At 27.9% G+C, this 27,751-nt stretch overlaps 8 protein-coding genes across 9 annotated transcripts; 4 read left to right on the top strand and 4 right to left on the bottom strand.

The window, feature by feature from the left end:
- Nucleotides 1-2,646: 2,646 nt before the first annotated feature.
- On the bottom strand, nucleotides 2,647-2,886 carry OCT59_018201 (uncharacterized protein; the record flags this gene model as incomplete). Its single annotated transcript, XM_025309521.1, has 1 exon — nucleotides 2,647-2,886. The coding sequence occupies one exon, from the start codon at nucleotides 2,884-2,886 to the stop codon at nucleotides 2,647-2,649; it is 240 nt and encodes a 79-aa protein (XP_025170493.1).
- A 1,133-nt stretch (nucleotides 2,887-4,019) lies between these two features.
- Nucleotides 4,020-9,978, bottom strand: OCT59_018200 (uncharacterized protein). The gene is made up of 22 exons (XM_066148600.1): nucleotides 9,140-9,978; nucleotides 8,846-9,064; nucleotides 8,525-8,782; nucleotides 7,984-8,448; nucleotides 7,750-7,917; nucleotides 7,537-7,648; nucleotides 7,347-7,453; nucleotides 7,166-7,265; nucleotides 6,824-7,098; nucleotides 6,687-6,762; nucleotides 6,590-6,626; nucleotides 6,333-6,525; nucleotides 6,089-6,241; nucleotides 5,629-6,014; nucleotides 5,503-5,564; nucleotides 5,342-5,443; nucleotides 5,232-5,257; nucleotides 5,103-5,155; nucleotides 4,590-5,035; nucleotides 4,459-4,520; nucleotides 4,315-4,390; nucleotides 4,020-4,242 (listed from the first exon to the last, which is right to left on the bottom strand). The coding sequence occupies exons 1-22, from the start codon at nucleotides 9,950-9,952 to the stop codon at nucleotides 4,238-4,240; spliced, it is 4,194 nt and encodes a 1,397-aa protein (XP_066004513.1). The 5' UTR covers nucleotides 9,953-9,978; the 3' UTR covers nucleotides 4,020-4,237.
- A 170-nt stretch (nucleotides 9,979-10,148) lies between these two features.
- On the top strand, nucleotides 10,149-12,054 carry OCT59_018199 (uncharacterized protein). The gene is made up of 5 exons (XM_025320792.2): nucleotides 10,149-10,249; nucleotides 10,312-10,421; nucleotides 10,496-10,553; nucleotides 10,672-10,785; nucleotides 10,855-12,054. Exons 1-5 carry the CDS (start codon nucleotides 10,193-10,195, stop codon nucleotides 11,797-11,799), a joined length of 1,284 nt encoding a protein of 427 aa, XP_025170495.1. The 5' UTR covers nucleotides 10,149-10,192; the 3' UTR covers nucleotides 11,800-12,054.
- A 115-nt stretch (nucleotides 12,055-12,169) lies between these two features.
- On the top strand, nucleotides 12,170-13,302 carry OCT59_018198 (uncharacterized protein). Its single transcript, XM_025320793.2, has 2 exons — nucleotides 12,170-12,313; nucleotides 12,397-13,302. The coding sequence occupies exons 1-2, from the start codon at nucleotides 12,180-12,182 to the stop codon at nucleotides 12,815-12,817; spliced, it is 555 nt and encodes a 184-aa protein (XP_025170496.1). The 5' UTR covers nucleotides 12,170-12,179; the 3' UTR covers nucleotides 12,818-13,302.
- OCT59_018197 (uncharacterized protein) lies at nucleotides 12,830-13,880 on the bottom strand (the record flags this gene model as incomplete). The annotated part of the gene is made up of 5 exons (XM_025327597.2): nucleotides 13,849-13,880; nucleotides 13,577-13,784; nucleotides 13,109-13,511; nucleotides 12,969-13,046; nucleotides 12,830-12,903 (listed from the first exon to the last, which is right to left on the bottom strand). The coding sequence occupies exons 1-5, from the start codon at nucleotides 13,875-13,877 to the stop codon at nucleotides 12,830-12,832; spliced, it is 792 nt and encodes a 263-aa protein (XP_025170497.2). The 5' UTR covers nucleotides 13,878-13,880.
- A 142-nt stretch (nucleotides 13,881-14,022) lies between these two features.
- OCT59_018196 (uncharacterized protein) lies at nucleotides 14,023-14,958 on the top strand. Its single transcript, XM_025327598.2, has one exon. The coding sequence runs from the start codon at nucleotides 14,035-14,037 to the stop codon at nucleotides 14,728-14,730; it is 696 nt and encodes a 231-aa protein (XP_025170498.1). The 5' UTR covers nucleotides 14,023-14,034; the 3' UTR covers nucleotides 14,731-14,958.
- On the bottom strand, nucleotides 14,711-15,866 carry OCT59_018195. Of its 2 annotated transcripts, XM_066148598.1 has the most exons (3): nucleotides 15,339-15,860; nucleotides 15,087-15,278; nucleotides 14,714-15,009 (listed from the first exon to the last, which is right to left on the bottom strand). In XM_066148598.1, exons 1-3 carry the CDS (start codon nucleotides 15,760-15,762, stop codon nucleotides 14,966-14,968), a joined length of 660 nt encoding a protein of 219 aa, XP_066004511.1. In that variant the 5' UTR covers nucleotides 15,763-15,860; the 3' UTR covers nucleotides 14,714-14,965. The 2 variants fall into 2 exon arrangements, with proteins under 2 accessions (XP_066004512.1, XP_066004511.1); XM_066148599.1 differs by having other exon boundaries at nucleotides 14,711-15,278; nucleotides 15,339-15,866.
- A 9,209-nt stretch (nucleotides 15,867-25,075) lies between these two features.
- Nucleotides 25,076-27,378, top strand: OCT59_018194 (uncharacterized protein; the record flags this gene model as incomplete). Its single annotated transcript, XM_066148597.1, has 3 exons — nucleotides 25,076-25,426; nucleotides 25,490-26,375; nucleotides 26,447-27,378. The coding sequence occupies 3 exons, from the start codon at nucleotides 25,076-25,078 to the stop codon at nucleotides 27,376-27,378; spliced, it is 2,169 nt and encodes a 722-aa protein (XP_066004510.1).
- Between the last annotated feature and the right edge of the window lie 373 nt (nucleotides 27,379-27,751).

The raw sequence follows: 27,751 nt of genomic DNA, 5'->3' as shown, positions 1-27,751 counted from the left end.
GGATACCAAGACCTTTTGTTAAAATACACTCCCGCATCAAAAGTTTAGGAATTAGGACCACCCAGTAAATTTTTAAAAAATTAGTTTTTTTAATGAACCAACATATTTTTAAGCTATTATAATTACTTTAATGGATAAAGAACAATTATTTATTATTACTTAAAAATAATGAAAATAAATTATTGGTAATTTAGTATCAAACATATCACACAGTCACATGACTAATGTTTACATCACGTGATGTATTGAAAAAAAGAAAAAATTCGTATTGAATAAATTATAAAAAAAATTTTTTTTATTAAACCTCTTGTTATGTATAATAAAAAAAAAATAATTTCTGACCCATAACTTCACAAAACTATAAATTAAAATAATGATTAATTTACGAAATTTACTATATAAAAATATAATAAAAATATTTCTTAGTATCTTATGGAATATCCACAAGCTTTTAAGATTGCATCAATTTTACGAATCATGCTTTCTATAAGCTTTTGGTAAACTTCACTCAGAATTTTTAACCAATACTTTTGAAGAAGTGCCTCCAATTCTACTAAATTTTTAGGATTATTTTGCTTTGCTCATATGCGTCTCTCAGGCTCATTTCACAAATATTCAATAGGGTTAAGGTCAGGATTTTGACCTGGCCATAATAGCAAATTTATTTCACTTTCTTCTATAAAATTTCATGTCCTTGCACTAGTGTAAATTGGTGCATTGTCTTGCTGGAACAGATAGTTCCCATTTTCTTCTTCAAAACTTTCTAAAAATGGTATCACGTGATACCTAAGTATCTCTTCTATGTACCTTTGACTATTAATTCAACCATCAATCCTTACCAAGGGATCTAACCCAAACTAAAGATGTTAGCCGTAATTCAAAAAAATGTCGTAATACAAAATTTTTATATGCCGTAATTAATTAAGGCTATAAAAATCTTGAAAATTTCTAAGTTTACACGGGATGTTTGTACATGGGTTATATAAATATAATTTTTAATAGACTAATTTTTTGTTTTTTAATTTGAAATTGAATGCTACCGACATTATACTCTTTTACTTTTTATTCTTATTATATTACAGATAAATATATGTATTTTCACCTGCTCTACAAGTTTACTTAAGGCATTAAAAAAGGTTTTGAATGCCGTTTTTAATCTACTAATATGACCTGTGTTTAAACATCCCGTATACAAATAGAAATTGCCAAAAAGCTTATAGCTGTAATTCAATATTTTTTAAAAAATAATTAAGGCTAACATCTTTAATCTAAACCATAAAAAACATCCCCACATCATAACTTCACTTCCACCATGTTTCACTGTTGGAATGAGACAATTAATATCATATTTTTCTTCTGTAAGACGCTAAACCCGAATTTTTCCATTATTTTGAAATATGGTAAATTGAAATTCATCATTTTACACTACTTTTTTCCAATCATCTATAGTCTATAATAGAGCTTTGTACAGGTCGGATCAGGTCAGATTACCTGGTTAACCCAAACTGAAATTTTTTACCCGACCTAATCCACTTGACCCAAAAGTATTCAGGTCACTTTGGGTAACTCGGGTTACCTGAAGTTTTATTATTATACTAAATATTTCAAGTAAAAAAATGTTTTGTAACATTTTTTTTATTAATTATACAAAAAACGTCGGGTTTGAGGATCCCAGCATTTTACTTTTTGTTTTATATATAAAACTGCTGAAACTATTAGTTTCAGCATTTTTTTTCAATTTTACATGTAAAAATGCCAGAATCATTAATTCTAGCGTTTTTCTTTTTTGATTTTATATGTAAAAATGCCGAAACTGATAGTTTTGGCATTTTTTTATGTAAAAACGCTGGAATCATTAGTTCTGGCATTTTTCTTTTTGATTTTACATGTAAAAATGCCAAAATTGATAGTTTCAGCATTTTTTTTTAATTTTACATGTAAAAACGCTGGAATTATTAGTTTCGGCATTTTTCTTTTAAAACTGATAGTTCCAGCATTTTTTTTTGATTTTACATGTAAAAACGTTGGAATCATTAGTTCTGGCATTTTTTTTTGATTTTACATGTAAAAATGCCAAAACTATTAGTTTCAGCATTTTTTTGATTTTACATGTAAAAATGCCGGAATCATTAGTTCTGGTATTTTTCTTTTTGATTTTACATGTAAAAATGCCAAAACTAATAGTTTTAGCATTTTTTTTCAATTTTACATGTAAAAATGCCGGAATCATTAGTTCTGGTAATTTTCTTTTGATTTTATATACAAAAATGCCAGAACTATTAGTTTTAGCGTTTTTTAATTTATTTGATCCAAATATATGTTAAATCAACAGGTCAGATCAGGTACTAACTAATACTGATCTGACCCGTATTAGGTTATAAATTTGATGACCTGATCTGAATATTTTGGATCAACCTATCGGGTCACCCGATCTGTTGAGTTAAGTTGCGAAGCTCTAGTTCATAAACATATTTCACGAGCCTAATTTAATCGTATTTTTCGATTATGTTCACTAACACTAGGTTTTCTCAGTACTGTACAGCTATTATAATCCATGCCATATAATGTTCGTTGTATAGTACTTCTGCTGACATTATTTCCAGTAGATGCAGTAAAAATTTTCCTTAAATTTTCTTCAGGTTCACATCAGTTTTTGGTAATAATAGCCTTAAGATGACGTATATCCCTTACAGTCAGCTTCTTTAGACGACTACTTCGAGGAGCAACAGTAATAGCACCTGTTTTATGATATTTTATTATTATATTGTGGATAGTAGTTTTTCCATAGCCTGTTTTTTCTGAAATAGCTTTTTCAGTATCGCCAGCTTCATAATAACCGATAACCTTTTCACGTTCAAAATCTGTTAGTTCTTTTATTTTAACCATTATGTTTATTATTTTTTTTTAAACAAAAAAAAAGAGGCTAAAATTTTGTGTAATAAACATTACTAATCAACGTATATTATAAATAGTTTTCCTTTAAGTTATACATGTACGTAATTATTACTGTTTAGGTATTAATTATGCAGATCCTAAAGGTGGTCTTAAACTTTTAACGTGAGAGTGTATGTAGCTTAATTCACTATGGTGCAGTAATTGCAGTTTAACTTACTTTAATTTCTGTATCTTTGTTCATTTTATTTTTGTAATTAGTGAAATTGAACCTATGATCTCACTATAATTAGAATTCACAAACTAATAAATAAAAGCAAATAGTAATCAGCTATTAAATTATCTCTTTATGATTAATATTGGTAAAGTTATAATACAGTAAAGTTTTTAAGTATAATTTTAATCAAAATTATATTAATTTTTGAATATTATAATATATATATACAGTCAACTCTTTATAAATGCACCTTTCTTAGGACTGGATAAAAACATGCGATTACAAAGGGTGTGCATTTATAAAGAGTAAATAATTAGAGGTTATATATACTTGGGACTGAATCAAAGTGTGCATTTAAGAAGGGAATGCATTTATTAGTAGTGCATTTATAGAGAGTTGAATGTATATATAAAAAATTTTTTATATTGTCATATTTCTTTATAATTAATCAACTATTTCAAATATAATAAAATAATTTTAATAGATTGTATTTTATTTTTTTTATAATTATTGGATGGTTAAAAATTTATTTAAAAAAATTAGTAAGCAAATTTATTTATTATAAATGATATTAATGTAAGAAATAATGTATTTACCGCACCCTGCGTTACAAATTTATATATATTTGTATGTTTATCATTTGCCATTTTAAGGGGTGCGGTGTATAAACTAAAGATCGACATAAACAATTTACAAAAAAGAAAGGATGCGTTGTAACGCAAGGTGCGGTAAATAAATTCACTCTTAATGTAATTTAAAAAATAGTGCATTTTTTATCAAATATTGCATTTTTTTAGCAAATTTTATTACAATTAGATTTTTCTTAATAATATAAATTTTATTAAAATCCAATTAGTAAATTACTTAAAAACAGAAGTATATAAAATATAAAATTTTTAAAAATCTTTTTATATTGCAACTTTTTTTTTTATTATTTAATAATTTAATTTTTAATAAACTTTTTTTTTATTAAAAGTTACTATTAAATATAAATAATAAGAAAATTAAAAAAAAAACTAATGAAAATCTATTTAAATATTACCATCTTTTGCTATAAATTTATAATAGTTCCCATAAATCCTTCTTTTATTTTATTATTACTAATACTATAATTACTATTTTATAGAATTAATCTAATTTTTTAAAAAAAATTTAATAATAGTTATTTATAAGATTTAATAAATAAATTAAATAATTAAACTTACCATAATTAAGATTAGATCGCAACCATTTTTCTGTATCTTCAAGATCTTTATTAATACGCTTAGTATAATTTAAAACCTATTTATTTTTTAAAAAAATTAATTATAATTATATAAAATAAAAGTAAAATTAAAGGTTTTTATTACCTGATCTTTTTCTATCTTTCCAACAGCAAAATATTGTGATTTAGGATTTGCAAATACTAATGCTATTTATTAATTAATTTATTAATTAATTAATATTTAATTATTATTACATATAAAATAATTAATAATACCTGAGACACTAGCAGCAGGTAACATAGCCAAATTATCAGTTAATTCAATTCCAGTTTCTTCGTATATATTCATTAAATTCCACATAGTAACTTTTTCACGATGATCTGGTTGAGATGGATAAGCTGGAGCCGGTCTAATACCTTGATATTTAACATTTAATATATCTTCTAATGTTAAATTTTCATTTGATGAATATCCCCATAATTCTTTACGAATATCTTCATGTAAACATTCAGCAAAGCCTTCAGCAAAACGATCTGCTATTGCTTTTGTCATAATTACATTATAATCATCATGTTCATGTTCAAATTTCTTTACAAGTTCATCTGCACCAAATATACCAACTGCAAATAAACCTAAATAATCTGGTATTTTAGAAGATTTAGGTGCTATAAAATCAGAAAGACAAAAGTATGGTTCATCTGATTCTTTTTCCATTTGCTGTCTATAATTATATAAAATTATAAATAAAATAAAATAAATTATTAACTAATAATTTAAACTATAATTACCTAAGTCCAAAAAATGTAGATACAATTTTACTTCGTGATTCCTCATCATATATCTTTATATTAAATAAAAAATTAATTTAATTTAATAATTTTATACAATAAATAATAAAAATTAATTAATTTATATACCTGAATATCATCATCAATACTATTAGCTATTATTTAAAATAATAAATATATTTATAATAATAAATAATGATAAAATATAATGTGATAAAATAAAAAAAGAAAATATATACCAGGATAAATTCCAACAATACCCTTAGCAGTAAATAATTTTTCATCAATAATTTTTTTGATAAAAATTAATGCTTCTTCATATATTTTTTTAGCTTCCAAACCTAAAATTAGGTTTAATGTTAATACAATTAAGTGAAATATTTTTAAAGTAATAACTTACCAACATGTTCATCATTAAAAATTTTTGGAAATCCACGATTAGGATATCTTCCTCTTAATTGCCTAAATATTTTTAAATAGTTAAATAATATATTCATAATGAAAATATTATTATGACAAAACTTACCAAACTTGAAAAAAAGGATTCCAATCAATAAATTCTGAAATTCTTTTTAAATCATAATTTGTGAATACTCGTTTGCCAATAAATGATGGTTTAATAGGAAAAGGTTGTTTAGTCCAATCAATTTTAAACCCTTTTTCTCTTGCTATTTGTAAAGGTAAATATTTTTGGTTTTGTAAAGAAGCATAATGATCTTCTCTAATTTCTTGATATTCTTCGGCTATATCTTCCCAAAAATCTTCTTTTAGTTTTTTATCCAATAAGTTTGATACTACAACTACACTTTTTGAAGCATCCAAAACATGAATAGTAGGTTTGCTATATTGAGGAGAAATTTTCACTGCTGTATGTGCTTTAGAAGTTGTAGCTCCTCCAATTAATAATGGAATCTAATAAATTAATTAGTAAAATTAATATATAATGATAAAGTATGTGAGGTATATAATAGTTAAAAAAAAATTACATCTAAATTTTGTTTTTCCATTTCTTTCGCAACTGTTATCATTTCATCTAATGAAGGCGTTATCAACCCTGATAAACCAATAATATCAGCCTTTTCTTTTAAAGCTGTTGATATAATTTTTTCACAAGGTGTCATTACACCTAAATCAATAACCTATAAATATAACAATTAATAAAAATAATAAATAAAGATATTTAAATATAAATAAAATTCGTTTTTTTTAAATAAAATGAATAAATCATACTTTGTAATTATTACAACCAAGTACAACACCAACAATATTTTTACCGATATCATGAACGTCTCCTTTTACAGTAGCTATAACAACCACTCCTGCGTGTGTAGGACCTGAATCTTCACCACCAAGTTTTGCAAGATTTGCTAAACGTTCTTCTTCCATATAAGGAATTAAATGCGCTACTGCTTTTTTCATAACACTATAAAATAATAATTAGAAAATTAAATAATAAAAGAATTATATAATGGAATAAAATTACTAACCGTGCAGATTTTATAACTTGTGGTAAGAACATTTTACCTATGAAAATTTACACATTAGTGTATAAACTAATGAAATTTATATAATTTGACTACTCACCTTTTCCAAATAAATCACCAACAACACTCATACCATTCATTAAGGGACCTTCTATAACTTCTAAAGGTCTTGAATACTAACAATTGAGACTTACTTTAGCCATATTTTCATTTAATTTATACCAAATTATTACTTACACTTTGCCTAGCTTCTTCAGTGTCTTCAATAATATATTTTGTAATTCCCTTAACTAAAGCATAAGAAATTCTGGATTTTACATTTTCCTTTCTCCATTCTTCCTCATTTGCTTCTTTTTTAGTCTCTTTGCCATGCTTTTGTGCATAATTTAACATTTTTTCTGTAACATCAGAGTCACGATTCCATAATGCATTTTCACAAAGTTCAAGCAAATCTTTTGGAATATCATCATAAATGGTTAAGAAACCAGCATTTACAATTCCCATATCAAGGCCTATAAAAAGAGAGAAAATTTGAAACATAAACAAAAATAAAGAAATAAAAAAATATTAACCACATACCTGCCTGAATCGCATGATATAAGAATACACTGTGCATGGCTTCTCTAACTTTATCCATTCCACGAAATGAAAACGATAAATTAGATATACCACCACTAACCTAAGAAATAAAATTGTTTATTTGATAAGATAAATTTTCAGAAATATAATAGTCCACCAATTTTTTCATTGGTCATAATACCTTTGCACCTGGTAAAGTTCGTTTAATTTCTCTTGTTGCTTCAATAAATTCCACGCCGAAATTATTATGCTCTTCCATACCAGTACAAATAGTTAAAATATTTGGATCTGTTTCAGCATAAAAAAAGAAGTATTCATTGAGTCTGATAAAAAAAATATTTTTTTAATAAAGGAAATCTTAGTAGTTTTACCAAAAATAATATCATTAGGATTAAATCCAACTATTTCTGTTAAGGTTTCATATGATCTTTTACATATTTCAACTTTACGTTCTTTGACATCAGCTTGACCTGTTTCATCAAACTAAATTGTACGTTTGAATATATTCTAGTTAGTCATTATTTACAAATAATATAACTAAAAAAAATAAGTAAATAAATAAAATAAAAAATATATAAACTTACAGCCATAACGACTACAGCAGCACCAAATCTTCTAATAATCTTGGCCTTTTTAATGAAATCCTCAGGTCCTTCTTTTAAACTTATACTATTTACAATACATTTTCCTTGTGCACATTTCAATCCTGCTAAGACCACTTCAAAATTTGAAGAATCAACCATTATTGGGACCTAAATCAATTAACTTAAATATTAAAATACAAGGAATATTAAAGTTGAATGATCGTTTTTACATACTCTAGAAATATCTGGATCACTAGCGATTAAATTCAAAAATTTAGTCATAGCGGCTTTTCCATCTAACATGCCCTCATCCATATTAACATCAATGATTTGTGCTCCATTTTCAACTTGTGATCTTGCTATTGTTATTGCTTCTTCATATTCTCCTTTCAAAATATGACGAGCAAACTTTCTTGACCCAGCAACATTACAGCGTTCTCCTATATTTACAAAGTTTGTTTCTTTGCTAACTTTTAACACTTCTAACCCAGAAATAATCATACTCTCTAACTGTAAATTCGGTGGCGGAACTCTAGGTTTATATTGCGAACAAGCCTTAACAATAGCTTTTATATGATCTGGTGTTGTACCACAACATCCACCCAAAATATTAATTAAACCCTCTTTTGCAAATTCTGCAACTGCTTTTGACATCATCTCAGGTGTCTCGTCATAATCTCCAAACGTATTAGGCAGACCCTATGTACGTGAAATCGCCAGGAAAAATTAATAATAATATATTGAGATTTATTATGAAAATTTAACAATTACTTACAGCATTTGGATAACAAATTACAAATGAACTTGTAAATTTTGCGATATTTTGAACAAACGGTTTCATTTGCTCAGCACCCAAAGCACAATTTAATCCAATTGCAAGAGGATTTGAATGATTGATACTACTGACAAAAGCTTCTCCGGTTTGACCACTAAGGGTGCGTCCAGATTGGTCAACAATTGTACCAGATACAAAAATTGGAGTCCTTTTATAGCTTCCTTCTTCAAATAACAAGTCAATTGCATATAGTGCCGCCTTTTAAATTTAATTTTTAATTATTTATTCTTAAAAAAATCTAAAAAAGATTATAAGACTCACCTTTGCATTCAAAGTATCAAAAATAGTTTCTACTAATAAAATGTCGGCTCCACCGTCTAATAAACCCCTAGCTTGTTCCGAATATGCTTCAACCAACTCATCGAAAGTGACATTACGATAAGCAGGATTTTCTACAGATGGTGAAATGGAACATGTACGATTGGTTGGTCCGAGCGCACCACAGACAAATCTCGGTTTGCTTGGATCTCGAGCTGTAACCTGATTATTTATTAAAATATGTAAGTTGATGAATTTAAATAAATGACATCTTTTATCTTTTAGTTGAAGTCTTACTTCAATACATGCTTCCTTTGCTAGTCTAGCAGCTTCTTTATTTAATTCATAAGCATATTTCTCACAAGCATAATCCGCTTGACTAATAAATGTACTACAAAAAGTATTCGATTCAACGAAATCAGCCCCAGCCTCTAAATATGCAATATGTATATTCTTAATATGTTCGGGTTGTGTTAAAACCAAAATGTCATTATTCCCTTTTAAATCATGTGAATGGTCTTTAAATCTCTCTCCTCGAAAATCTTCTTCGGAGAGTTTTAGCGACTGAATGATAGTACCCATTCCACCATCAAGAAACATAATACGTTTAGTAAGCTGTTCTTTAAGATAAGTATTAAGGTCTACTCCATTTAAGGAGATGGAACGTTCATCATTTAATCCACTTGTAATAAAATTTTTGTTTAAAGGAGTAGTCGCGTCTTTATTATTAATGTCATCAATAGCATCCGGACCTATTTTTGGTTCGGCATCTGGGGATGCATTTGTATTTTTTTCTTTACTGATAAGATAAGCAGCATTTCCAATAATTTCATGATTCACAACATAGTCTATAGCTTTGCTTGAAACTTCTGTTGTTTTATTGACAATATCTTTAACAAGTTCAGTTGGGGATTTATTACTCATTAGCGTAAATGTAGTACTAATTAATGCCCAAAGTGCTTGAAAAGCTTGGTTTAATTCAATATAACAAAAATAAACTGTCTCAAATATAATTTCTTTTGCCTCAATAAAACTTTTGGGAAATGGACGATTGAGAAGTTGACTGTTATTATTTGACAGCCTATCGGGAAAATTGTTGCTGCTTGACATAATTTTAATTTATTTATATGCCAATTTAAGGAAAGAAAAAAAAACAATAATGCATAAAAGGTACTTTGTCACAATGTCTCAAAAAAATGATCAAATCATCCATTAACAAGTAAACACATTTTTTTGTTCTTTTGATCTGCATCATGCAGGAGATGCAGATCATACATATTATACCACTTGAGACCACACTGTCGTCGAAGTTTAATAAAATAAACCTCTACAAACTAATAATCTAAAAAAATGGCAGCAGAATACAAACAAGTATTATATGAGATACAAAGGCAAAATGGAAATAAAGTATGTTTTTAACTGAATTGACCTTTCTTTTTAATAATCAAATTTAAAACTTACATATTTAGAATTGTGTTGATTGTGGAGCACCTAATCCACAATGGGCATCGGTTTCTTTTGGAATATTTATTTGTTTAGAATGCTCTGGAGTTCATAGGTCTTTTGGTGTTCATGTTAGGTAAAGTTTAATAATGTATTATTTATGTAACTTTCTTTTGAGATGAGTTTAAGCTAATTTCTGTTGATAATAAGTTTTGTTCGCTCGATAACCATGGATAAATGGTATGATGATCAAATTAAAAAGATGAAAGTAAGTCATTAGGATACAATAATGCGTTATCAATATATATGATAAAAAGTAGCAATAACCGAATTCTAAAATTCTAAAAAAAAAATTTTAATTATTACTATTTTTGACTATAATATAGCTTGGAGGAAATACTGAATGGAGAGAATTTTGTGAGGCATCATCAGAATATTATCCTGAAATGTCTTTAAAAGATAAATATCATAGTAAATTTGCAACTGAATATCGTGAAAAGGTTTTTAAATTATTTTATATTTTTAAATGAAAAAAATCATCTCATTCTAATATCTTTTTTTTTTTTCAGTTGACAGCAAAATGTGAAGGGAGAAAATGGACACCATCTGCACAAAGTTCTGGGAAAATGCCAAGTCGGCCATCATCATCTAACAGTAATCGATCATCAAATCGGAATAGTGTCGGTGCTGCTAGTGTACGACCAACATCTTCATATCAATCTAATGGATCTAGCGGAGATTTAAGTAGCCTAAATAATAGTAACAGTTTTTCCTCTTCTGGTAATAAAACAAAAAATGAGGAATATTTTGCAAGTTTGGGAAGAGCAAATGAAACACGATCGGATAATTTGCCGCCAAATCAGGGAGGAAAATATACAGGGTTTGGTAATCCAGCATTTGCAAATGAAAATACATCATCCTCAAGTGCTTCAGTACCAGATTTAGATGAATTAATGAATGATCCTGTTAAAGCCTTCACAAAAGGATTAAATTTCCTTGGCCATCATGTCGCAGAAGGAGCAAAATTGGCAGCTCAAGGAGCTGAAACCTTAGGACAAACCGTTAATGAACGTGTGATTAAACCTACAACAGAAAAAGTAAGAGATCCTGAATTCACTTCACAGGTTGCAGGTTATGGAGCCTGGATTGGTAAAACCGTTAGTGAAACTGCCTCAAGAGGTATCTCCACTATATCGAGCATTTCTTCAAATCAATCCTCATTTTCAGCTAGGCAAAATTATTCTCCTATATCAGATAATTCTTCTTATAACGATCGTTCTTCTTATAATAATGATAATGATAATGGAGATAATGATTTTTTTGCAGATACTATTAATCATTATCAGCAAAGAAATTCTCCTTCTGGTAGTGGAAGAAATTCTCCTTTTAATAATAACAATAATACAAGAACTTCTTCGCCTAAAGTTTCTTCGTCTGGTTCTATCACAACTAGAAGAAGAAATGAAGTAATTAAGAAAGATAATGTTTGGGATGATGAATGGAATAGTTGGTAATCAATGTTTTAATAATAATATTAGGAATTATTCATTCGTTTCTTTATTTTTGAAAAAAGTTTTAAGGGATAAGCAGTATTTATTTGGTAAGGCAAGAGTTTAAATGGAATATTATCGTAGATGTTTTTATTTGTATTTGTATTAGATATATGGAATTTATTTTGAAGAAAAACAATGTTCTCATAGAATTTAGAATTTATAATTCATGTAAAGTTAGAGTTAATATAATATTATTATAATAATTTGCCATACAAATGTTTTTTATAATTGCTTTAATTGCTTCCCTACGAACCAATCACAATTAAGTTAATGCTTTCCACGTGATTTAAACGCTCCATAAAAAGCGAGCTCTTTTCCAGTCTTTCTAAACATGTTAGAAAATGTCAGAACAATTAATTAATTTATATACGCATAGAATTGCAACAACAGACAAACCATGTTTTATATGTAATAAATATACGAGTTCCGTTTTAAGAACTGATAATGGGTTAGATTGGTTTTATACTTGCGAGAGGTACTGAATATTTACGAAACTTAGGATTTCAAGAATAGTTATAAATACTTGAGAAATATTAATTTAATAATTATATTTTCTAGTCATTTAAGTGATAGAGGATTTGCTACACCTATTCCGGAACCGGAACCGGAACCCAAATTACCTGTTGTTCAATCAACAAGAGTAAGCATTTCGCAAAAGGACGATTCTTCAAAATCTAAATCTGATCCTGATATTAATCAAGAAAAAGATAAATCAAATGATTCTACAAAAGTAGAAAGTAAACAGCAAGAAGGAAAAGAAGATAATATAAAAGAACAAACGGAGGATAAACAGCAAGTTGCAACACCTAAATCACCAGAACAACCACAACCACCTAAATCAACTAAACCTAAACAATATAAATTACATAGCAATATTTTTTATTTAAGAGAAGATAAATTAAATAAAAAGCGTCAAAAAGAGGAAGCTCAAAAGATTTTAAGTAAATTGCCGAACGTGCCTAAAAATTCTTTACAATAATTTCAATTTAGATTAATTCATGCGTCTATTATATACTTCGAATTTATGTTGTTTCATTTCATAATCTGAATGAGATCCAAGATGTCCTAAATAAGAAAGTTGAAAATTAGAGAAAAATTGGAGAAAATTCAAAAAAAATTTCTTTTATTACCTTCGTTGAAACATGATTGACAATATAAATCTCCATCACAATCTCTACATTTTATAATCGCATCTTCATTACAAATACCTAATTGAAAAAAAAAAGTTAGCAAATTACTATAATTAAAAATTAATACGATTAATACTTACAGCACCAATTATTAAGATCATAGTCATCTAATCCAAATTCCGATAAATCAATTGGTTTAGGCGGAGGACCCAAACTACTAATACTAATATTATTTTTATTTGAAATATTTTCATTGGTAGCATGTATTTTAAATTCTTTGTATCTTTTTTCTAATTCAATAAAATCTTGTTCTTTCTTTTCTTTTAATTCATATAAATTATCTTTATATTTTGATTCTAAGTTTATTTCATCTTGTATTTCTTTAATTAAACGTGTTGCATCATCATTTTCATCAAAGTTTTTATTTGAGGGTGTAAATTCTTCACCTAGAAATTCCGTCATTACTTTATTTAATTTTTTTTGATCATCATAATTTATGAGGATCGGAGTATTTAAGGGTTCCGACATTGATAATTTTTCAACCTGATGTCAATTAAAGAGTTTAGAATAAAATTAAGGAATTTATTAATTTGATAAATTTAACTTGCCTCTTTTTCATCAAATCCCTTCTCTATTGGTAATTTATATTGAAAATCATTTGTATTTTTTAAATTTGACGTCGAAGGAAAAAATGAATCAATATGCGAAGAACTTTTTGTCAAATCTATTACCGAAGTGCTTGTTTTCGCTATATTTTTGTTGGAACTTGGTTTATGTCCGAATAGTTTTGCAAATCGCTCAACTAATTCTTCTTCACTTTAAAGCATTATGTTAGAAAATTTATCAAAATATATCATTAAAATAATAAAATAATATTTACGTTAAATTATCTTTGTTATCTCTGGGCATTTTAATAGAAAATAGCTCTCTCTGTTACAATTTTCCATTTTATAACTTGTATAACCTCCCATGAATATCATTTTAACCAATTATAAGTTTTTCCGAGTCGATCTTTTACATAGAAACCCGTGTTTCTCAGACACCGGAATTCTCTCCACTCAATAAAATGAGTTCACCAGAAATGAAAGAATTTCAAAAATTTCTTTATGAAGAAATTATAATTAAACAAATTTCACGTCACAATCCACCTCTAATATCACAAAAGTGTATTTCAACCTTATTACGAATATTAAATAATATTTTAGAAGAACCTTACAATGAAAAATTTCGTAAATTACCTGAAAAAAATAATCTGATTAACTCTAATGTTTTGCAAATCACCGGCGGTAGAGAATTTCTCGTTAAAATCGGGTTTAAATCAAAAGTTGTAGAGTTTGAAAAATTTTTTATTTTAGAATTAAAAAATACTTCTCCCGTTTGTAAAGATGGTAGTAAGAAAATCAGTGATGAATTATTTCTTAGACAAATAGAAAGATTGGAAATTGCTCAAGAATTACTTAAAGATTATTTGAAAAAGGTTACTGAGCATGCTGAAGCTGTAAGACGAATGCAAGAGAGAGAAAAAATAGCTGGAGAACTTCAAAAAGCTGCTGCTTTGGAAAATATCAAAGAAGATAAAGAACGCAGACAAAAGCAACAAGAACAACTTAAATTACGTAGACAACTTGAGAAAGAAACACAGAGACATGAGGAAAGGCTAAATATGAACGAAGAAAAAGCAGAGTCAGAGCAACAACAGCTGGAACAATCCCCTTTTTATCGTCCCTATCATCATTCTCATTTTGAAGAAAAGAAAAGCTAATTTATATTTATTTTGCGGTTATGACTAGTAAAAATTATTCATATTATGAAAAATAATACTGTTTTCTTTTTCATCTTACTCTTTATGTGCTATATATTATTCCTCTTTTTTATCCTTACTTGAGAATGTTATTTTTTTTATGTACATTCTAATAAAAATACACTTTGAGATATTTTGCTTATAAAAGTTAAAAGCAAGAAAATAAAAAATTCTATCCTTTTTATCATTAAGATAATCAAGTATCCTCCGTCATGATTTTAACAAATTCTTCTTCGTTTACTTTTAAGTAATAAAATTTGTAAAGGAAATATAAACTTTAAAACAATGTAGGTTCATTAATAAATAAAAAAGGATACTTTCTCCATCTTCATCTAAGTCGAATTCATCTATCATCGCTTGTAGTTCATCTTCATCTAAATTTTCTCCCAATTCCTTTGCAACTCGTTTCAGATTATGAAGCGATATTTTTCCAGTATTATCATCATCAAAAAGTTGAAAGGCTCTATGAATTTCTTCTATAGGTGATCTATTTACAACTCGTTCTGCCACTAAATTTCATTTAGATATAGTTTCTTATAAACCAAAAAAAAGTAAAGTCAAATACTTACTAACTTTAAAGAAATCCTCAAATGCTATTACACCTTCTTCATTTTTATCATGTTGTCGAAGAATTCTCAACAATTCAGGTTTTTTCTCGTCAAAGCCAAGAGCTTTCATGGCAAATTTCAAACCGTGAATATCTAAAGCATCATCTTTGTCGGTATCAAATAATTCAAAAGCTTCTTTAATTTCAACTTTTTGTTCTTCTGATAATTGAGGTAGTGGAGGCGGCGTTTTTGAAGTTATCGTCGTAGGTGCCGGAGGTGGAAGTTGTGGTGGTGTTGACGACGTATTACTACTAATAATATTAGTTGCGACAGTCGCGTTTGTTGCGTTATTATTACTATTACTATCGTTGCTACTAATTTTTTTCTTTTTCGTGCCAGAATTTGTTATATTACTAGTGTGAGGACTGTTATATTTTAAACTCATTTTATTTTGTTTAATGGAGAGATAATACGTATTCTATTACCTTCCGTTCACCATTATAGCAATTTCTCTTCAGTTTTACGGCGCAATAGAATCAGAGAATCTAACAAAAATTTTTTTTGATTGGTGGCTTAGCCGTTTCTCGACGACCACATGCTGCATCACATGATAATACATAAATATATGCAAAAAAAGTACTCCAGTAAAAATATCCGATATATCAAGACATCCAAAATTTTAAAATTATTATAAAAGAACTATCTGTTATACATTAAAATCAAAATATTCATTTAGTTTACTTTGCCTTTTTTCATTTATATTATTGAAAAAGATCCTTTTTTCAATTTAATTAAATTTTTCATTTCTAAATTACCAATCTCTAAATCTTTTTGTTGAATATATTTAATTACATTTTTCAATGCTATTTAATGCAACTATTGTAGAGATTTCATCTTGCTTCTCTTCCTCCTCAATTTCCCTTTCATTTGCTTCCTTTACAACATCAACAATTTCTTGTAATGATAATTCCTTTTCAGCAGATACTTTATTATCAATATTAATATAGTCATCACAGCTAAAGGATCTATGAATCCTAACTCTTCAATTAATGATTGTAATTCATGTCCAATATTATTTTCTCCATAATCAGAATTGTTTGAACCTTCAGAATCTTCCATATTATTATTGGAAAGGATTCCAGCTTTAGCCCAACTGTTAAGAATTGTTTTTTTAGATACTTTTTTTTAGGCATTAGCAATTAAATTGATTGAATCAAAAATATCAATTGGAGGTGGAATGGGGTCTCCCTCTTCATAAAAATTGTAAGCTTGAATATGATTTTAAGTATTTTTAACATAGCAATTTGTAATATTGTACTTTTAAATTACAAATAATACTTTGATCTAATGGTTAAAAAAATAATGTTATATTTGGTGGTAAAAAATGAATCTTAACATTTGAAAGACTATTGATATTCTTAAATTCATGACATCTAGTATTATTTATTAGTAAAAAAATATGCTGATTTTCTCTAAATATTTTGAAATTTAATCTTTCAAAATAATATTTAAATATACTTCTTTGCATCCAAGCTTTATTTAGAGTCCCAATAATACCAAATAGAGAGAGATTTTTTTTTCAATTCCTTTTAATGCATGTGGTATTTTTATTTACTATGGATAAAAACTAAAGGCAATCTTTCATCACCAGAAGCATTACAAGTTGCCAAAATACAACATCGTATGCTATTATTTTGGATAGTTTTAAATACCAAAAAAGAGCAGTTTTATTGCAGTTTCAGATATCTTTCAATTCATATACTTGAAGAATTTTTTGTAATTCAGCTCTCATTTGTAGAAGTTTATCAATAGGAACACTGCAGGATCCTGAAATATACATAAAAAGGTTAGATCTGAGTTTGTGTACAACCAGCCAAAAAATATGAAAATCTTTCCTTTTTTTAGATAATTCCTAGTAAAAAGATATTTCCTTTTTTGGTCACTCACCAAAATTATCATAATTTTAGTCCTGAAAGAATGCGTATAGCTATTAGTAAAAATTTTTTGGCTATCTCTGACTTTCTATATATATTTCAGGATCCTAGCACTGCTAGCTTTTCCTTTTTTTTTATATGTATGCAAATTATTTCTCTGTTTAAAGTTGCTTAACTATCCTGCAGATGCTAAAAAGTTAGTAATATCAAGTATTGGGGCATGTAAGAAATTACGTGATTTAGTGGGTAGTGGGGAGTCAGGTCCTGCAATCAGGTGTCACAATATACCTTTTATGGTAATAATATATCCTTTATAGTAAATAATATATAATTTGTTTATTAAAAAGTTTTTTTGCAATTATCTCACCATCTAAAAGACCAATTTTAATGAATTTTTTTTTGTTTTATAAAGTATAAAGAGAGCTACAAAATAAAAAAAAAGTTTATGCAAATTGAATTATTGGATAGTAAAATAATTGTATTCTAATATATATGTAATATAAAGTAATTTATTTATTAAGAAGTTTTTTTGCAAATTAACTTACTATCTAGCAGTTCAATTTTAATGAATTTTTTTTTTTTTGTAAAGCATAAAGAGGTTTACAAAACAAAAAAAAAGTTTATGCAAATTGGATTATTGGATAGTGAAATAATTGTATTATAATATATATATAATATATAGTAATTTATTTATTAATAAGCTTTTTTGCAATTATTTCACCATCTAGTAGTCCAATTTCAATGAATTTTTATTTTATTTTATAAAGTATAAATGGGGCTACAAAACAAAAAAAAAGTTTATGCAAATTGGATTATTATTAATTTATTATATTATAATATATATATATTAATATAATATATTATATATTATATGTATTTTTTTAGCTAATCAGAATTCAATCACATGGTGGGTAGAAGGGTTAGGTCTCTAATTGAGCATAATCACATGATTTCTAACACGCCCTTAAAGTTAGTACACTCTGCTACTTTTTGTTAGATAATAGGCTATTAATAATTAAATTTTTTGAAATTTATTGATTAATCCAAATGCTCATTATTTCTTTTAGTTATAAATAAACACTAAATTTTTCACGAAATTATTTGCATTTGGTAAATAAAAAGCCAATGTTCTGATCTTTTTAAATATTAGAAACTGTGCTAGTGGAAATTCCATATTGTACTATCAAGATTTTTTAACTATAATTGATTTAGAATAAAAGGTATTGCTAGATATCACCAGTGATGATCGTCATCACACCACTTAATTCTGGCTGAAAATTATAATTTTGGCCAGAGTTAAAAAACACATCATAATTTTTTTTCAAAAATTTCAATTTAAATAATAAATGTGTAAAACAAACCTGGGTAGATACTAATCACACTAAAATTTTGAAAATTTGACTAAAAAAAATCTTTTTAAAACAAAAAATTGTATTTTGCTTATAAAATAAAACTTTCCTATTTTTCTCAAAAACTATCTAAACAATAGCCTTTATAATCTAAGGCAAACTTATTCTACCCATAAATTTACATATAGTAATGATATTTATATTATAATTAGAATAATATCTCAGTCAAAAATTTTTGAAAATTCAAAAAATATTTTACATGTAGTGACAATCACCACTGGTGATATTTAGTAATACCCTAGAATAAAATCTAATTTATGAAATATTGAGATTTTACTAATAAAGTCCAATATATTAAGACTGTTTTAATATAGATGATTTGGTTCTAAAAGAAAAATCTAAAATAGTGCTAAATTTGGTTTATCAAAGATCTGATTTATCAAGATTACCTATGTATATAGTTTTTATCTATACAGTATTATATAACAAAGTAGTATTGCTACCCAAAACTTATTTAATGATAAAATTCAAAAATCTGAAACTTAAAAACTTTATTTTTAATGAAAAAATTGGTAAATCTGAAATTTTTCTAAATTATAATTAGTTTTAGAAAAGCATAAAAACAGTTTAGGCAATTAATTTTATTATAAAAAATAATTTTGGATTGAATTTTCACTAAACTAAAATTTTGAAAAAAATAGTTTTGGTAAGCGTTATTCTTATAACAAAACGACATATGGGCTGATTTGTCTACTTTTAATTAAAATATTGATTTTATTACATTTTTATTATACAAAATACTATATAATATACAGTAAATTGGGGGTGAGTATTAAAAAACTTTTATTTAATGTTATTATACTATAAGTTGGTAAATATTTCTTTTAAATTAATATAATTCTTAGCACTTACTATATATATTAAAAATTTGTATTTCAACTTTAAACGTAAATATTTTCAGATCTAATGATCCAATCAGCAAGCTCTTTTTCGCTCATATAAACCAGATCAAGGGCTTTCTGAAGAGCCTAAATTTATAAAAAACGGATCAGTGAATCCCAAGATATTTGCATTTAAGCATATTAAAAGTTTGTACCTCAACTTTAAACGTAAATATCTTTGGATCTAATGATTCAATCGGCAAGCTATTTTTTCGCCTATAAAGTCCAGAACAAGAGCTTTCCAACGAGCCTAAAATTATAGAAAACGTATCAGTGAATCTTGATATATTTGCGTCTAAAGATGGTAATACAAATTTCGACATAAAATAATTATTTTTATTGTTTGAAAATATCTATTATGATACCATCTTTTATATGATATTTTTATTATACTTTTATAAACATTTATAGCTACTAAGACTATATAAATTTTTATTTTACTTTATATTTTATTAAAATATACTTACTTTTTAATAATATATGTTAAAAATTCCATATATATGAAAAATGGGTTTTTATTAGTGAAATGGGTTTTTTCACACCTCTTTTACATTTAATAATTTAAGTTTCGCAAATGTAAATTTTTGTTCAACTTATTATTTAGTTAAGTGATCATCAATCAGATGATTTTTTGGTATTACAAAACAATTTTGAGTAATGAAAATTGTGCAAATCAATTCAATAACTCTTTTTAATGCAGAGTAGACAAATCAGCCCATATAGGGTTGATCACCCTATCTCAGTAGTTGGTTACTGAGACTCTCATTAAGCCTGAGTATGGTGAGGTCGCAGGTTCGATTCCCATGATCATGGAAATAAAAAGAATTTTACTGTGGATAGGGATGGTAAAGTCCCTAGATCCTGGACCTAAAGACTTGATCCTAAGACCGGGTCCACAGATCTTTAGGTCCGGATTTAGGACCGATGAAAATCAGGTTCCTAAAAAGTCCTATCCAATAGAATTTCAGTAATTATGAGATTTATAGTAATATGCCGATATGCTGATTATGCCGATATCTCATATCTTCAACACGTAACACGTAATAATGAGTAATTTTTTTAACAGTTCAGATGACACGTTTATTCCAAATATTGATGACATAGATGATATAGATAATGAAATAGAAGAGCCTGAGCCTTCACGTAAAACTGCTTCAGTATGGAACTATGTAAATTGTAAAGATCCATCTCACCCAGAAGTACCAGTATGTAAAACATGTAGTTATGTATTTTCTATTAAGTCAGAAAACTCTAGTATTAAACGACATCTTTTGAGTAAACATTGTATAGTAATCCAAAAAGTTCGAAAGCAAACTACCCTAAAATTTAAATGCAAGGATCCTTGGCCTGAGAAAGAAAAATTGGAGCGGGATGACGCTGTTGTTACTTGGGTAATTGCTGACCAACAGCCCTTCAGTGTTGTGGAGAAGAAAAATTTTATCAAAATAATGAATGTTTTCAATTTTCGTTATAAGGTTCCTGACCGCCACCAAATTAAAGAAAAGGTAGTCCAAGAGTTCAATAAATGACGTCTAAATATTCGTTATGATTTACTAAAAATACCTGGAAGAATCTCCTTTACTGCAGATATGTGGACATTAACATTAAGCAGTGAAGCGTATCTTGGTTTAACTATTCATTATGTTGATGAAAATTGGACTTTCCGGCGTTTTTTACTTGACATTATTCTGTTTAAAACTCGTCATACTGGAATTAACATGGCAACTGCAATTAATAATGTTCTTTGCGAGTTCAATTTAGCAGGTAAAGCACTAGCACTTACTACCGACAATGAGTCTGCAATGCTAGTATGCGGTCAAAAGTTATCAGAAGAATTTGAGAGTGCTTTAGATGGTTTTTCATTTAGTCATTACCACTGCTCAGCACATATTCTTAACCTCACAACTAAACAAGGGATGGAGATAATTGATGAAGAAATTCTTAATGTGCGTAAGTTGATGATAAAGATCAAGAATTCAGTTTTATTATGTAATGATTTACGCGAGTTATGTTCTATGAAGAAAATTGAATATCTTCGGCCTGAAGTAGATATAGAAACTAGGTGAAACTCCACCTACTATATGCTTTGTAAATTTCAAAGAATGGAAACGGCGTTAAAGATGCTTGTAATTAAACATGAAAACGTCTGAGATTTAATGCCATCTCTTATAGCATGGACAAAGATTAAGGTATGTTTGATATTATAATGATCAAAGATTTTCAGGATAACAGTAAGGATAGGAGCTCCCGAATCTTATTTAATGAAATATCATATGAATAGAAGAGGCGAGAGGTGATATTCTTCAAAGAAACGAAACTAAAAATCGAGAATATTATTATGTAAAATATTAAAAGATATTTCATGTAAATTAACAAATTTATATTTTAAAAATCAATAAATTAATTACATTTATTTCCGTAGTTATTTTAATAAAATCTACTATTATTTTGCAGGAAACAATAATCGTTTTAGAACCACTTAAAAGAGCCACCAAAAATCTTTCAGATGCTAAATATCCAACCATTGCTGACGTACGATTCTATTTTAATGAAATTCAGGACCATCTAAAATACTGTATGGAAAGTGATCAATATTTGTTAGCCGATTCGATAAATCAAAAAATTGAAGAATACTGGACGATTCTTGATGATGCAACTATGATTGCTACAATCTTGGATCTACGAAACAAAATTACCCTCTTTGAATTAGTGAATCAACAACGAAAGCAATTAATACCTTAAAAGAAAGGTTTTCTTTTTATTATAGCAAAGTTCCACGATCACGAACTTCCATACCTAAAGAAAACAATAATGTATCAGGAAGAGAATATTTCTACCAACTAAAGAAATGGCGTTTAGAGAAACTACTAAAACAGCACAAGCTTCAACCCCGCCTTCAAACAATCCCTGATTTCACAGAAATAGAACGATACCTAGCACGCTCAGAATGAATGTAAGATTACTGGGGCAAGTTTCATACTGTCGAATTTCCAGTACTCTCATTAATGGCAAGGGATTATTTGGCGATACAATCCACAAGTGTTGCATGCGAACAGGGTAAGTTTATTAATAATAGTTGTCAAATAAATAACACATATCCATTTGAAATAATCAATAATTAATTGTTTTAATTGATTAATTCATTAATTTTGTGTTTATTTTTTTTTTCTTATTTCAAAATTTAGCATTTTCTGTTGCTGGAAATACAATTACGAAAACTCAAAATCGACTGCAACCAGAAACTGTGAGGGCGTCATTATGTGCTAAGAATTGGATAGATAATAATATTGGAGAAAAAAATGTGGCTTAGCCGTTTATTTGGAATTTTTGTAACCGATCAACAGTTCTAAACTAATTAAGGTTTTAATATGTAATAATAAACGGTATAACTAAATTTTGCTTTTTGTATTACTAATTTACAGCATTATTTAAAATTTTTGTAAATATACGTCAAGTTTTTAATAATTAATATGTAGTTTTAAATCGTAGTAACACTAATAATAAAATTTTAAGTCGTTTGATAATAAATTAAATGAAACCAATTTTTATATATATGACAAAAATTTATAAATAATTTAGCCCAGGACCAGGTCCCTTGGGATCGAGGTCCGAGACCGGACTTAATAAAACTCAAGTCCTGGGACTCATTCCTTTAGGACCTGGTCTGCAGGTCCGTTCATATGCCTATAAAGACCCCAGGACCAAGACCGGACCAGGACCGACCTAACCATCCCTAACTGTGGACGCTACCACCAATAGCGGGAAGATACAGGGATTAGGTAGTTGGACTGCATCATGGTAAATTAGTGTGTACGGTTAGGCCGCATATTTCAACAAAAGGGGTTATGGTGTCCTCTAATTTGCATGAGGTCGTTGGGGATGTTCGGAGTCCGTCTGTAAGGTCGCTGCTTGCATACCTTGGGGTAATTTCCTATCCAGATGGTTACTGAAATGATACCGCTTGGGGTCTAATGTGGCTAAATAGTTATTATAGATGGTAAAATCCTGGGTGCAATAACTTTGTAGTAGTTTACTTTCTAATAGGTTTAGGCTAACTAGGATATTCCTGAACAGACAGGTGTACTAGATGAGGTATAAGGTTCAACTCCTTACTAGGCGGGTACCGGATGGCAGCTTGGGTGGTAGGGCACCAGGACCCCAGATAATTATAATTGAGGTCATATCTTACTATGTTTTAAACTTTATTTTCTTTTAACATGTAATTTTATTAAGTTAATATTATTTTTTACCTAGAAAAAAATGTTTAACTTGAAGAAAAGAATCTTTTGATATCAAAAATCTTGTAAATCTACTAATTAGAATTTGAGATAAGTATCATTACACAGGTAAAATTTGGCAAAAAAATATACGCTTTTTCACTATCGGTATACATAGAATATACAAAAAAATAAAAATTACTATTATTAAATATTACTTTTTAAGTAACAAAATTATAGATAATAGAAGGGCAATTATTATTACAAAGTTTTGTATTTATAGCTTTAAAAGTAAGTTCAGGATGACAAGGGTAAATTTTTAGCATAGAAGATATGACCTTAATTATAATTGTCTGGGATCCTAGGGCACCACTGGGAATAATCCCAAACAAGCGAGTCTGTACTATCTCATGTTCTCTCTCAGGTTGCTTGCCGAAACCTAGGGGTTTAGGCAAGATGGCGTTTTGCCGAAAAGCGAAATTCTGCTGAAACTATATTAAAGTTATATTAAAAAACTGGCAAAACTTTGGAGAAAGGCAAAACTGCCGAAACTTATTATAAATGCCAAAACTGCCGAAACTCTGCCGAAACTATAATAAATCTATAGTAAAATTTTGATGAAACTAATCGTAAAATTTTGAAGAGGTTTAGACAAGCAACCTTAGTTTAGAGGTAGGCTCTGAATCTGGTCAATCCGGTCATCCTAGGATCAATCCGTCTAATAGGCGGATTCGGATTGATCAGATGAATCCGTCAAATAGACCGGATGGATGACCGGATATCCGATCAATCCTATACGGGATCGACAAAAAAATTTCCTTTTTAGGAAATTTTATGTTACACGACCGGAAACTAAATTTAGAAAAACTGGTTTTTTGTGGAACGGGTATCGCCAAAAATGGAAATGATCGACATACCCGTGCGTCACGTGACAACAATTAAATACCTAATCATAAATTCCTGGGGCATATCCGCGGATCTATACCCTAACCCCAATTTTTTGGTATAACCCCAAATTAGTAGACCAATCATATAGTGCATGTAGCGACGGTCAATCAATTTGACACTACCGGCTAATAACCGAAAATTCCGCAACTATTTTTATTTTTTCGTTTAAAATATTTAATATTTATTTTTAATTTGATTAAATAATATTTTAAAAAAATAATCGTGTTGTACCTATTTTTGATATATTTAATTTTGACGATCTATTATACGTGTAACAAAATGTACATTTAAGATGATCGATCTATGGCAAAATGCACGTAAAAAATTTTTTTTAAAATATCGTTTATAGTTTACTTTTATTTTTTTACAATGGTAATAATTGAGAAAATTGGCAATTACCCAGAAGATGACACTATTATCTATAAACAGAGGAATGAAAAGGGAATAGTTAATCGGAGTTTTACCTATAAAATAATTACAGTAGGAAAATACCCAGATAAAAAGATTCTTCAAGTTACTCGTGCACCAAACTGTTATCCTATTCCTGATGATTACAAAATACAAACAAAGTGGGGACGCGGAAATGAAAACAAGGTAATTCAATGTATAATTACATATCAAGACAACAAACCTTTGTATTGTATACAATATGGTGAAAATTTTAGTGAGCAAGTTTTTTCTAAGTCGTCAGCTACCAATGCTGCTGATTTATTACATAAGGTAAAGTGGTTATAATTAAATTTGTATATTTAAATATTTCATTAATTTATAATTTTTCTATAGAAATTTACCGAAAGTAATGCCAAAACATCAGGAATTTTACTTTTTGGATTACAACTTAATAAATTAAAAGAATATCGAGAAACGAAATCAGTCAAACCACACACAAAGATTTTGAAGCCTGTTAATGAGATGACAACTTCTGGATTGACAAAACGAGCAACGAAGATATCATCTAAAGTGTCAGAACAATTTTCAGAAATTGCCAACAACTATTATCTTTCAGAAGATGTTCCGTTATTGAAATCAATAGAATTTAGCGTTAAAGATAAAAGATATGATATCTATTATGGAAAAGAAAATCAAGTTTTAAAACATAAAAAAGAAGTTGCAATTGTAAGAGCAATGGATAAAAGCAGAATTTCGCGTGATGGATATAGATATCTTACGGCAATTGAGCCAAATTTACCAAAAGAAAATGCAATATCTGAGCAAAAAGTCTTTATTAACAATTTAATGGAACAAAATGTTAAAATTAAAATTATTAATATTGAAGCAACAGCAGCAGTGAATCCTGATGAAGTACCACATATTATGGATGAAAATATTGTAGAAACAGTTATTAATTCAGTGGGTAAAGCAGGAGTTCGAAGTATTAAAGAAATTTTAATATTTCTAATACCAAGTTTAGTTAGAAAAAATATTTTAAATTCATCACAACCTATTATTTCAATTAGAATTTCAGGGGATGGAAGAAATGTTAGCCGAAAGGTTAAGCATGTTATGATTACATTTGCAATTCTTAACCATAAAAAAGTTCTTTTTTCCCCTGAATATCATTACACTCTTATTCTTTATCCTGGGTCTGAAGAATATAATACTTTGGATATAACTACGAGGTTATTAAGAGAAGAATTATGGCAGCTAAAAAATCAAGGACTAACTATTGGTAATGTACAGTACATTGGAAATTTGAATTATATTTTTCTTCTGATTGGAAGTTTTTAATTACCTGTTTAGGATTTAATTCTCCAACAAGTAACTATTTTTGTCCTTGGTGTTTAATTAAAAAGAATCAACATAGTGATTTAGATGCTAATTGGACAATCTCAAAAAATATGAATAATCTGAGAAATAATTATACCTTTTATTCAGGTCATCATAAAAAGCCATTGTTTGATATGATTGAAATAGAAAATTATTTAGTTGATGAATTACACGTTATGTTAAGAATTACCGATAGACTTTGGAGCTTAGTAATATATGAGGTAATTGAATCAGGATTTTTTGATATAGCACGTGAAGTTATTATTAAAGAAATGCAGCGTATTGGTGTTCGCTTTCAATTTTGGCAAGAAAGAGATTCCAACAAATGGTCATATACTTCGCTTATGGAACAAGAAAAACTTAAAGTATTACGTAATTTTAACTTAGAAACAATTCTAGAACCTACTCGAGCAAAGGTGATACGAAAATTATGGGATGATTTCAATGATCTTTATAGTGCTTTAAAAAATGAATATACTGATCCTATAGAATTTCAATCAGCTGCTAAAGCATGGCTTAATTATTTTCTTACTCCTTCAATTGGAAATCCTGAAGATTCTGATTTTATTAAAGGCCTTTATCGACCTGTTGATATCACTCCATATATGCATGTATTAGTATGGCACATATGGGAATTTATGGAAAAATATAATAAATGGGGTATTAAATCTTTTTCCTGTTCTCCAGTTGAAAAGAAGAATCATATGCAAGTATCATTTTTTTTTCGCAAAACTATGAAAGATGGAGGCAAGCTTGTTAATTCTAAGGCTGCAATAGTAGAAATTCTTGAAGAAGAAAACAGATCACTTTATGAATTATCTGATAATATTTCTTTTATTTGTGATAGACCTCAAAAAATTAGAATTATCAATAAAAAAATTAAACCTAATAGAGTTCAAATTTAAAATAAAATTTCACATTTTATTTTTCTAAACAAACCAATATTTAAATTTCCAAATGATCAATTTAGACTTCTAATTTGAGATATATAAAAATTCATAGTAATACGTCCAGCATAACAAAAATTATCATTAATTTCACGATCCTTTCTTTCCCTCCACTCAATAATAACTTCCCCTCTTTTGTAACAAGATTTTCTTTTTATATTTTTCTTGCCAAATGCTCTTTGATTAGCAAGTACAACTAAAGGATTAGTTTCGCTTGTTTTTACTCTATTGTGTTCAGAAGAAAAATTACGCGATCCATTTGATTGATCTAGTAAGACTATGTATGTTTTTTGTCCTTGGTCATAATGTTTTATTGACCGTTGTTCGTCAT

Source organism: Rhizophagus irregularis, chromosome 27, assembly GCF_026210795.1.
Source record: "Rhizophagus irregularis chromosome 27, complete sequence".
Taxonomy (NCBI): domain Eukaryota; kingdom Fungi; phylum Glomeromycota; class Glomeromycetes; order Glomerales; family Glomeraceae; genus Rhizophagus; species Rhizophagus irregularis.
This window is presented reverse-complemented; position numbering and strand designations above follow the sequence as displayed.